This window comes from Ranitomeya variabilis, chromosome 1 (assembly GCF_051348905.1).
Source record: "Ranitomeya variabilis isolate aRanVar5 chromosome 1, aRanVar5.hap1, whole genome shotgun sequence".
Lineage (NCBI taxonomy): Eukaryota > Metazoa > Chordata > Amphibia > Anura > Dendrobatidae > Ranitomeya > Ranitomeya variabilis.
Window position 1 is genome coordinate 99216829 of NC_135232.1, and position 11775 is coordinate 99228603.

An 11775-nucleotide genomic window follows, 5' to 3' on the forward strand; every position below is an offset into this window, starting at 1 on the left:
TGGTTGGTAATGTCTTACAATTCCCCATTCTCTGCCATGATCTGTGGCTTTTGCTTATGGGATACAGATATGTGGATGGACTTGTGACAATGACTGTAGAAATCCAATATGGCGGGTCAACGTTGCAACAGATCGGCTCCTGTCTGTTGTCACAACATCCAGGTTTTGTGACATACTGCAGTCACAGGCGTGAGGAGGATTGGGATCTATGTGGCAGCCTCCATCTGCAGCGCTGTCGCATGTAATATCCGTGTTTTATGGCGGGTCATTTATCACAGCCCCGTCCTGGCAGCAGGTCGGTTAGGCCATCTGCCGGCGTTCAGCCCTGCCACAGATAATCGCTGCACATGGCGACACGAAAACCTCGTGACCGCTGATCTACATGGCAGATCCCTCATATTAATCTTGGTGGCATTTGTCCTTTGTCATAAGAAGATAGCAGCGCTATTATACGGCTGGCACGTGATACGGGCAGAACAATGCACGTCTATGCTCCCACAGTAAACTGATCAGTCACGGACGGCAGGAATAGCTGGGTGCAGGGGTTAACCAGCCACAGAGTACCTGTCTTTGCCTCTGGGCAGTTTCGCAGTGGGGGAAGAGATGTGTGCAGACTTGTCAGTCTTTCTTAGAAGCAATTTTTTGTTTCGCTGCTGTTCCCTGTTGCTGACCCAACTTCCTGAATGTGGTGGCTGTCAGTGTGCTGCCCTGCGCCGGAGCCCTGCGCTCGCAGTCAGTGACAGAGGCTATTTTCAGTCCCCGCACAATGGTCGTCTCAGTTACTGAGCTAAAAGCAGAGCTGCTCCCTGCACCAGCCACTTGTTAGCTGATGACAGCCTGGCCCGGTGATTGACAGCCTCTTCTCCGTCCTCCCCACCCCCCACCTCCCCAAATCCCTAGCTCAGCAAATATTTGAACCTGCTTGAGTTAATCATGAAACTGAGATCTTTATCTGTGAGAGACGTGCAAGCCAGAGTCTCTCCCCCTCCCCTCCTGGCAGCCAGCGCTGCACTGAATTCGCCTTCACTTTTTAATCATTAACTGGAAATGAAGGACTAGATTCCAGCGCACCCGGCGCCCAGGTCTGATTTCTGAGCCGAGGGGAGCTGCCGCTGACACTTTGCCTGCAGGATCCTTCAAGGAATTGAACTTGGGATTATCCAAAGCACTTTTTTTATATTTTATTTTTCCTGGAAATTGCTTGATTTTTTTTTTTTTTAATTTATTTTTCCTTTTTCTGGATTATTTTTTTTTCATTCTATTTTTTGGAGGACTGATAAAAGCCGAGGACAATGCACGATATCCTGAGTAAGTACGCTCCGCACCCCGATACTTGCTCTGTCTGCCCTCCTTCGCGCATTTGGCTCGTACTTGGTGGCTGTTCTGAGGCTGGAGAAGGGGTTAACCAGCAGTTCTGCGCCACCTGCGTCCATCACTTACCTGTCTCGTCCCTCGCCCGGACCAGCTTTTTAACACTTTCTAACAAGGAGTGCGTGCCTTCTCCCCGTTGTCACCCCCCTATAATCCTGGGCTGTGTTATTGAGGTTCAGATTAGGATCCATACCTGGAGAATCGCTTAGTTTTCTAGGGACGTGAAGACTTTTGCAATTTCCCTAGTTTTAAGTTGCAGTCAAGTAGATTGTAGGGGAATGATCGCATTTGCAAATATTTCTGCACCTTTTTTTTTTTTTTCCTTGTGCTCGGCCTCCTTTCCATGAAAGCTGCTGCCTTTGTCTTGCCTTCTGGGCTCTTAGTTGCCTGCGTGCAGCTGGGGCTCTGCTGGCCGTACATGTGCGAGAAGAAAGGAAAGTGTCAATGGTACGTGCCGCAGGAGATCAGCTCATCGGGCTGCCAGCGACGGACCGTACCATGTCAGTCGTAAAAAATAGGGCACTGCATTTTGCAAGCGACGTTATCAGGTGCAGCAGCTACATTAAAAAAAAACTTTTATTACATGCATGTTTTTTTTTTTTTTTTAATGGGGCTGTCAAATGCAAATCTCCAGTGTAAAATCTGCCTGCGAGAGACAGGAGTGGCCCATTAATGGTCCAATGGATTGGACGGCTCTGGTGATGATGTAATGGGTTTCTGTGCAGCCCCTTAAAGGTTTTAAATGAATTCCAAGACACCATTTCATCGGAGGGCTCCGCTCTTCTTACAATGTGCAACGCTATGTGGAGCCTGGATGAAGGGGTCCCACAGTATGACAGCTCAGACTCGCAGTTTGGGGGCGAATTGATGTTTTACATAGAGATGGATGCTCCAGGTAATGGGTGCTGCACGTGTGGGTGGGTGTGCGCGCTAGACCTCTATTGTGTCCTCTCTTATACAGTTCTTTGTTATACTGAGCGCTGCTGCACTTGTTCTCCTCGGCTCTGGCTCCCCTTTTGTTAGCCCTCAGTATAGGTCAGTCCTACGGAGCCTATTGTTCTGGGGTTAGGGAGCGATTTAGGGGTTAAACCCAGTGCTTTTTCATTGTGTTCAGCTGCCGCGATGATACTGAGCCAGATTAAAGTGTCGTCTTTTATAGAGATTAGTGCCAGACGTATCTGGGTCACAGATTGAGGCTTTTAGCAGCGTGACTCAGTGCAGTTATTATCAGTCATTTATTTATTTTTTTTGCATTTTTTTTCTTTTGTTCAGCAAGTACTACTTTCAGCCCCCGCGTTATTCACCTGCTTTGCAATTCAATGAAGGCAGGATCTGCCTTGCAACGCGGATTTTATTCTGTCGCTTGTGATATATTAGATCGTGACCTCGTTTTATTTAACATTTATTGTATTTTTTTTTTTTTTTCTCTTTTTCAGCACTGCCTCCAAAACCTCCCAAATCCACCACTGTTGTCACAAATAACGGTACTAATCACAGCATGTCGCTGCAGGATGCTGAATGGTACTGGGGAGATATCTCAAGGTAATGCCAATCCCATTGTTTGCCGCTTTTGCCCTCATGGGCCCGTGCTAGGTCTAAAACTTGTAGAACAAAGCTCTGCGCCTCCTCGAGTCTTCTTAGAGGAAATGCAGTAATTAGTTGTGTCTCTAGACGTGTGGAGACCACGAGCGGGGGCTGACAATACTTAGAAATGCTGTAAATATAAAAGTTTCCGTGCAGCTACTCGGGATTCCAAGTAACACCCACTTATGGGTTAAGTGTTGGGGTCCTTGACTGCCTTCAGGGTCCTTGACTGCCTCCACAGTCGGGGTCCTTGACTGCCTCCAGCTTCAAATGCTTTAAGTGAATAGTCAAAAATAGTTGTCAAAATGAGCTTTGTGCAGCAAATGGCACTATCCTATTGCAACGACCCTGTCTAGACGTGTGACTAGTGTTACCCTTCAGTATAAGGTGTTGGATTGCCTCCTCCATTAATGGTTCTCTTCAGATTTCTAACTTTAATAAATGTTTTTTACAGGGAGGAGGTAAATGAGAAACTTCGAGATACCACTGATGGTACCTACTTGGTACGAGATGCATCTACAAAAATGCTTGGGGATTACACACTTACACTAAGGTGAGGAGGATGTTGTGTGTGATGTCTCCTGACATCAGCTGATGTTTTGGTTTTACTCATCTTTTCCATATCTATGGCTGACATTAATTCCTTTTTTGTTTTTCAGGAAAGGGGGAAATAACAAACTAATTAAAATATTTCATCGAGATGGCAAATATGGCTTCTCTGACCCACTGACATTCAACTCAGTGGTCGAGCTGATCATCCACTACCGGAATGAGTCTTTGGCCCAGTATAACCCTAAACTAGATGTTAAGCTCTTGTATCCAGTATCCAGGTTTCAGCAGGTAAATATAGAAGTTGTGGTCGTCCACCTGATGTTCCTTTGTGTTGAGAGCGTAGAGAAGTCACCATTATCCCTTTTATTTTCTTTAAGGATCAAGTGGTGAAAGAAGACAGTATTGAAGCTGTTGGAAAGAAGTTGCACGAGTATCACCTCCAGTTCCAAGAGAAGAACCAGGAATATGATAGACTGTATGAGGACTATACAAGGACTTCTCAGGTAAGGCTGCACATTTTCTACAAGCTGCAACTTTTCATGGCCATTTCTTTGCTTTGATTACCATGAAATATCCAGTTAAGAGATATGTTCTGAGTTTTTTTGGTGTGGATTTTAAAGTGGATCCTCTTCAGAATCTACATCAAAAAGTGAGGGAACGAAGGTTCAGCAGGTGATATATATTTGCTGATGACCGAATCTGCTTTGGTTTTTCCAGGAAATCCAAATGAAAAGAACCGCCATTGAAGCATTTAACGAAACCATTAAAATATTTGAAGAACAGTGTCAAACCCAGGAGAAATATAGCAAGGAGTACATTGAGAAGTTCAGACGGGAGGGAAATGAGAAGGAAATTCAAAGGTACGTTGCACAACAGAAGTAAAGTTTCTTCTTTGAGGGTTGTCTACAGACCGTTAAGAACTGGAGGACAGAATTTTTCTTTCTTAATATCTTTGTAGATGCAGATTTCTGTCAAAAGTAACTTATTTTTCTTTCCCTTTCCTATTAGAATCCTTCATAATTACGAAAAATTAAAGTCTCGGATCAGCGAGATCGTCGACAGTAAACGAAGGCTGGAAGAAGATCTGAAGAAGCAAGCTGCCGAATACAGGGAGATAGATAAACGTATGAATAGTATAAAACCAGACCTGATACAGCTGAGGAAGACCAGAGACCAGTACTTACTGTAAGTCCTGCTCCACCTTTACCTTCACCTGTCTGCTTGCTGTGAATATAATAACCTCAGGTCTCTTGACTCATTTTTTCCCCCCCTTTTCTTTGTGCAATAGGTGGTTGACACAAAAAGGAGTAAGACAGAAGAAGCTGAACGAGTGGCTGGGCTCGGAAAATACAGAAGAGTAAGTGTCCTTAGGTTGTAATCATGTGGGTAGGGGGCTGCTAGGCTTAGTTAATATGCCCTTTCCCAAAATACATGACCAGCCAGCGAGGCCTAAAGTTTATTACCATAGAAATGTCCAAATGAGTGCCCAGGATACGTTACCGATTGAGATTCTTTTCATTCTGATGACTGAAGATCATATCGAATACATTTTCTTAATGAGGATGAAATACACCTGATGCAGGGATTTCCAACATGAGAGAACAGGTTTAGCCTTAAAATACAGCCTGGGTTCATAGTCTGTCTAGAGGAATGATAAGAAACGTGTGCGTTTTATCGAACAGCTCTGCCAGTCACCAGAACATGTCATTACACAATAGCTGGACAGCCAGTCCGGAACACAGAGCCAGGGGTATATCGTGATGTACATGTCCTCCACTCTACCTGTGGATAGAGGGCCCAATGCCGACCACTGATGTCCACCTTTCGAAAGCCTTTTAATTAAATGAGTTGTTTTCTTCCCCATTTAGCAGTCAGTACTCCGTGGTGGAAGACGAGGATTTACCCCACCATGACGAAAGGACGTGGAACGTAGGGAATATTAACAGAAATCAAGCCGAGAGCCTGTTACGTGGAAAGCGAGATGGAACATTCCTTGTGCGGGAGAGCAGCAAGCAGGGGTGCTACGCCTGCTCTGTGGTGTACGTATCTCTTCACTACGCAACCCCAATACTGATAAACGCCCATCGCGTACATCACCCATTTGTACTTATGATGTCACTTTTTGTCCTATTGCAGAGCGGAATCGGAGGTCAAGCACTGCGTCATCAACAAAACCCTTACCGGCTTTGGATTTGCAGAACCGTACAACTTATATAATTCTCTGAAAGAACTGGTGCTACATTACCAACACACGTCCCTCGTACAGCACAATGACTCTCTGAACGTCACACTAGCAATCCCAGTATATGCACAGCAGAGGCGATGAGCACCCGACAGACTCTGGAGTCTATTCTCGTGTCGACAAAGTTGATGCCAGTTTTCGGCAAAGGAAAAACAAAAAAAAATCCTAAAAGCTCCCTCGTCCGCCTTCTTCACAAGATTGAGCTGCAGTATCAAAGCTACCTTCAGATGAGATAAGAGCTTTCTTTCGCCATGGAAGCAGGAGATGAGTGTTAAGCTGTGAATGTATGTTTCTAAGCTATCGTGCTTGCTTTGCAAGATCGAGAAGCACAGCGACAGAAAGATATGCTATTATAAGCCTATCTCCCGGCCTGCAGGTACCGCGAGGCCTTCACCATGGTGCTTGTTTACGTTCTATTGAAGCTTTACCAGCTTGAATGTTGGTCACCGCCGATCCAAGAAGCCAAGGTGTCTTTTTGCTAGAACAGTACTGTTGGGTGTTTTTTTTTTTTGTTGTTTTTTTTTTCTCTTTTTTTCTTTCTCGTCAGGGGGAAAATACCGTTCCATAACATCATTTTCAAGGACCAGTGACATATTGCTAAGTGGATCTACCCACACAGCCTTGTGGATTGTTTCATTTTGTTTTGTCCCCCTCCAAAATAAAAGATTACAAATGTAGCAGAACGGCACTTTGGGAGAAACTTTTGGATAGATGGAACTTTTTACAAACTTGCTTCAACCCAAGCAGAGTGCCAGGAAGTGTTTTTACGAAGACTTTATCGTCTAAAGAAATGATTTCTGTTCAGAAAACCTATTTAATATGGACGATGACAGGATGGAAACTGATAAATCGTATATATATATAAATATATATGTACATAGCAATGGGGACAAGCTATCGAGGAAAAAAAAGAAACTTATCAATACCAAACTGTCTTTTTATTTTGCTGACTGCTGAATCCTTAATGCTATGCAACATCCGTTTTCTTTAAGCTGTTTTTTTTTTAATTATTATTATTTTATACGTACCAATAACATGATTTTTCTGTCCACGAAATGTTACTTTTTTTTTTTTTGGTTAGTTTCTTTGTGTTTAGGAAATGTGCAGTATGTCGTTTAGGGGTGTAGAGGTGGAGATGGTAATAGCCGAGGTGAAGAAAAGTGATGGGAATTTAAACAAGAGCTATTTTACCATGACCCTTGTATAGAGTAACTTGGCGTTATGCCCAAGATTAAAGAAGAAGATGATAACTCAGAATTCATTACAGATATTTGATTAATGCGTTGTTGGGCAGTGCCTAATGAGCTTCAAAGCTGCTTTTTTAAGAAAAAAAAGAAAAGAGAGAAAATAAACCATAAAAATATATAAATATATAAACATAATAAATCAGAGTTTGACAGTGTTTTATTATGGGTTGTTTCTATGGTACTTTGCGCTTCTGGCGCGTTCTTGTCCTCTGTCCTTACTGTTTGTGACTAGGTAGAAAGCCCGCACAAAACTTTCTGCCTTCTGCTCAATATGAACGTGATAAACCCCCCCCCCCCCCCCCCCATCATTTCAATTGTGTAGCATGCTAACCCTGCCATACGTAACTTCACTGCATTGGTTTTAAAGAAACTTTTTAAGGCTTTTAGGAGGAGGGGAGGGGCAAATTTTGTAACTTTCATTTTTATTTTTTTCCTTCCAATTATTGTTTTTTCTTTTTCTTTGTATGTAAATTTCTGCCCCGTTAAAGTAGTCTTGGAAAAGATTGCAAATGAGCATGGGAATACTGTGGGATACAAACGTCCTCTTGTGTACCGTTTTTGTTACTTTCCTGGCACTTTTTCCACCGCTCGTTCACAGGCCAATTTGTGTTGTGTTTTTAAGGCACAATGGCTCTGGAAAAGCGGTGACACGTACTGCTCCTCGAGTTTTGTATTCTATAGTATTTGCGATTGCCTGCCTTCGTAGTAGTTGCTGACGTTATCCAGTCCGCCTAATGTGACCATCTTTAACATTTTGTCCACCCCTCTATACATTGCTTTTACCTTTTTCGACCAGGATGAATCGTGCTCGGTACTCTTCATCCAAGATCGTTGAATTGTCGGCCATCTCCAACTTTGTAATACTCGAGAGATGAGCTTTATTAATGACGTATTCTGAAAACCAAACTGTACTTTATTAATGGCGGGTCTGACTTTTTTTGCCTTTTTTTTTTGTCCCAGATTCCGCTGAATTTTAGAAACCTTTTGTTGTAGAGTCTAAGTCAACGTGATGTCGTCATGTTTAAAACGTCATCAAATTTTTTAATCTGCAGACTTCCTTGGAAATCATGCAGCCCGGTAATTGAGCTTGATAAGTTGCTCCATGGCTATGAACTATTTGGTACTTGGAATTTGCACCACGCGATTATTTTATGATTATAAGACTATTTCGTATGCAGTTAGGTTTTCTCCTTAAGTCTCCGGGATAAGTATAATTGACTTGTTTCCCATTCTAAGCCATATTTTTTTTTCCATAACTCTGTTGTAGTTTTTATTATCTCTAGAAGAGGTTTTCTTAAGATCTAAATTAAGTTTAGGAATTGCACATGCACTATTCTTCAGATTCAAGGTACACCAGGCTGATTTTTTTTAAAGCACAAGAAGATGTAAATTCAATGTATAATATGTTTGGGTAAGTGTAGAGAAGGATTAATAGGCTGGATGGGGTTTGTTTAAAAAAAAATAAAAATAATAATAAATCCTGGAAACAGCACAACTACTGCTTGCGGGCTGTCTGGTATTACTGTTTAATCCCGCAGAGCTGCAATACCAGTCGCAGCCTCTATAGAGGAGTGGTGCTGTTGAAGAAGAAAAACGACCCTCTTTAAGAGAAAATTATTATTATTCGTGCGGTAGGATGATATCCGGGGCCACCAAATCTACAATACAAGTTGATGCAATGGGGAAAAAAAGGGCTTTTTTTAAATTTTGTGGAGAACCTATGTAAATATCAGCCCTCGATCTAGAATACAAGAGCATTGTATATTGTTTTAATGTACAACTTGCAACTTGTATTTTGCTTTGGTGGTCTTCTGGTGGAGACAACCTTCAGCACTCGAGACAGCGCTGAACTACGATCCTTTATGGTGCTCGCCTCAATGGTGCTGACCGCATGTAAAGCAATTAATGGAGTGCCAAAGCTTCCCTGTCCCCTACTGTGAATAGTCCTTTCAAACCCAATGTACCCAAAACCTCTACCCCTCTATATGGAGAGAACGGGCTGCGTCAGAACTTAAAATATCTGAACGAACTCACTGAATACAAAGCCATTGTGATCGTTATCCAGCCGTACGTTTCCAAAATGGCTGATTTTTTTTTTTGCAATCTTGCCTTTAAGAAAGCCAAGAATCTTTCAGATATCTTCAGTTTTGGGAAGTTGCGGAAACATTTACTTATATTGTATATATTTGTGAATGGCAATAGATGCTCCTTCATGTAAAGGCTTTTATCTTTTAGGTTACATTGAGCTAGAATTGTTGAAGTCTCTACTCATTTTCCAGTCTTGACAGATTGCTGCCCATGATATTGGCTTGGTCACGCGTGGTTGTCCAATTTTTTTCTTTCCTTTTTAATTTGGACAGACCTCTTTATGTGGTGTTCTGGATCTCTTTTAGAAATGGGCGGCAGTGTGCTCATTGCCTGGCAGAGGCGAAACATGCCAAATTTTCTATCCTGAAATAACGGCTTAATGCGTCAATATTTGCGACTCGCTATGTCAATGACTTCATATTATTTGTCACCGTATGACTGCATTAGCTGCCCAATGTGCTGCTATTTTTTTTTTTTTATTCCTATTTCACATGAAATTATGTTCATTGTTTATACAACATTAAAAAAAAAAACAAATAATGACTTTGCTAAACATCATTAATTCTTTGGTCTTTTGTTGGGGAGGAAAAGGATGGTTAGTAGTTATTTGCCTTTACAAGGCAATTAATAAAGTTGTGCCTCTGAAACTTTTGAGCTATAGCTTTGATAAAGCTCCGTGTCTCGTTTTAAGTTGCTTTAAAACATTGTATTAGACCTTCAGACAAAATAAAGATTGTTTTGAAAACTAACTTTGGCTTGAACGACTTATTAATGCTGAGTTAGATTGTATCCAATGCTACGGATATCGTTTTGTAGGCAGCACTCCTGGAAATATTTATACAGATTTCCACCACCCACTTTTTTTTTTTTTTGCAAAATGTTTTATGTTTTCATGGAACAACACAGATGACACATTGATGCAATGTAAAGTAGTCAGTGTGTATAACAATGTGCTCTCTAAATAACCCAACACACAGCCATTAATGTCTAAATTGATGGCAACAAAAGTGAGTACACCCCTAAGTGAAAATGGCCAAATTGTGCCCAAAGTGTCACTAGTTTGTGTGGCCATCATTCTATTCAAGCACTACCTTAACTCGCTTGGGCATGGAGTTCACTAGAGCTTTGCAGGTTGCCATTGGAATCCTCTTCCACTCCTCCATGTTGACATTATGGAGCTGGTGCATGTTGGACACGTTGCACTCTTCCACCTTCTCTTCAAGGATGACCCACAGAAGACGGTTTAGGTCCGGAGACATGCTTGGCCAGTCCAGCACCTTTACCCTCAGTTTCCTTAGCAAGGCAGTGGTGGTCTTGGAGGTGTTGGGGTAAGTTATCATGATGAGATACTGCCTTGCAGACCAGTTTCTGTAGGGAGGGGGATCATGTTCTGCTTCACTATGTCACAGTACATGTTGGCAGTGAACTGTAGCTCCCCACAGCTGGCAGCACTCTTACAGCCCCAAACCATGACACTCCCACCACCATGCTTGACTGTAGGCAGGACACACTTGTCTTTGTACTCCTCACCTGGTTGCTGCCACACACGCTTAACACCATGTGAACTAAAGTTTATGTTGGTCTCATCAGACCACAGGACTTGGTTCCAGTAATCTATGTCCTTGGTCTGCTTGTCTTCAGCAAAGTGTTTGCGGGCTTTCTTGCACATTATCTTTAGAAGAGGCTTCCTTCTGCGACAACAGCCATGCAGACCAGTTTGATGCAGTGTGCTACGTATGGTATGTAATCAGAAATCACCGCACACTCTTGTTTAGGTGATGCAAGAAAATCAAATTTATTCTGTGTCAATGAAAACAGAAAAAAAAAAAAATAGGTAAAGCACAGGAAATAATTAGAGCGACTACACTACGTTCAATTGCACACGTTTCAACGAAAAATATTCAGAACACGGATTTTTTTTTTTTTTTAATCACATGGTACTAAATATATTGCAATCCCTGATTTTATATATTTAGAATAGCACAATGACATGTGGAGTGTAAGTTGTACCTAATGTATCCTCAATGGGGGGTAGGGGAGGTAAGTAGATATGGTCTACAATGTAGAGTCCACCTGTCCAAGTATTGTGAAGTAGGTGGATAGGTGGCAAACGTAGCCGACATGCAGTCATGAAGAATGCTTACTTGTTTATTGTTGGAGATAAGGTAACCGTGGTTTGTAAAGAGATGGCCCCCAGAATGCGAGATTGTGCGTGGAGAGCTGTAGAGGTAAGAGCTGTAGGATTCAATGAGATAGATAATGTCACGCAATGAAATACCTGTATAGTCCTCAGTTCAGTGGGGATGTTGTGATATGCTGTAGGAGTACAGCATATAGTTAGAGGATAGGGATAATCCTCTAACTAGATTTACTTACTTTTACAGCATATCACAACATCCCCACTGAACTGAGGACTATACAGGTATTTCATTGCGTGACATTATCTATCTCATTGAATCCTACAGCTCTTACCTCTACAGCTCTCCACGCACAATCTCGCATTCTGGGGGCCGTCTCTTTACAAACTTATTTTTCCCTCTTTCTACTGAGAAATCATTCATGTTCGTACGAGCTGGTGTGTATGGGCAATAGAGAGCAATGGTATTCGGCCAAACGAATATTCAGACAACCACTGTCTGAGGGAAGGTATATGATCCCCTTATGATCCCCTTTTCGCAGTTTCGTAAGTTG

The 11775-nt window shown here is 42.2% G+C and overlaps 1 protein-coding gene across 5 annotated transcripts in view; it reads left to right on the forward strand.

Moving 5' to 3' along the window:
- PIK3R1 (phosphoinositide-3-kinase regulatory subunit 1) overlaps positions 1-9833 on the forward strand; it is a 49798-nt gene extending 39965 nt beyond the window's left edge. For 2 of the 5 annotated variants that reach the window (XM_077286561.1, XM_077286571.1), the window contains exons 7-15: positions 2808-2913; positions 3410-3508; positions 3615-3795; positions 3885-4010; positions 4225-4367; positions 4516-4692; positions 4796-4864; positions 5376-5546; positions 5644-7088. In XM_077286561.1, the coding sequence (XP_077142676.1) occupies positions 2808-2913; positions 3410-3508; positions 3615-3795; positions 3885-4010; positions 4225-4367; positions 4516-4692; positions 4796-4864; positions 5376-5546; positions 5644-5833 (1262 nt within the window). In that variant the 3' untranslated portion in view covers positions 5834-7088. Of the gene's footprint in view, positions 1-1076; positions 1309-2112; positions 2267-2807; positions 2914-3409; positions 3509-3614; positions 3796-3884; positions 4011-4224; positions 4368-4515; positions 4693-4795; positions 4865-5375; positions 5547-5643 lie in introns of those variants that run through there. The other 3 variants (XM_077286592.1, XM_077286581.1, XM_077286553.1) reach the window with 3 other exon arrangements.
- Positions 9834-11775: the final 1942 nt, after the last annotated feature.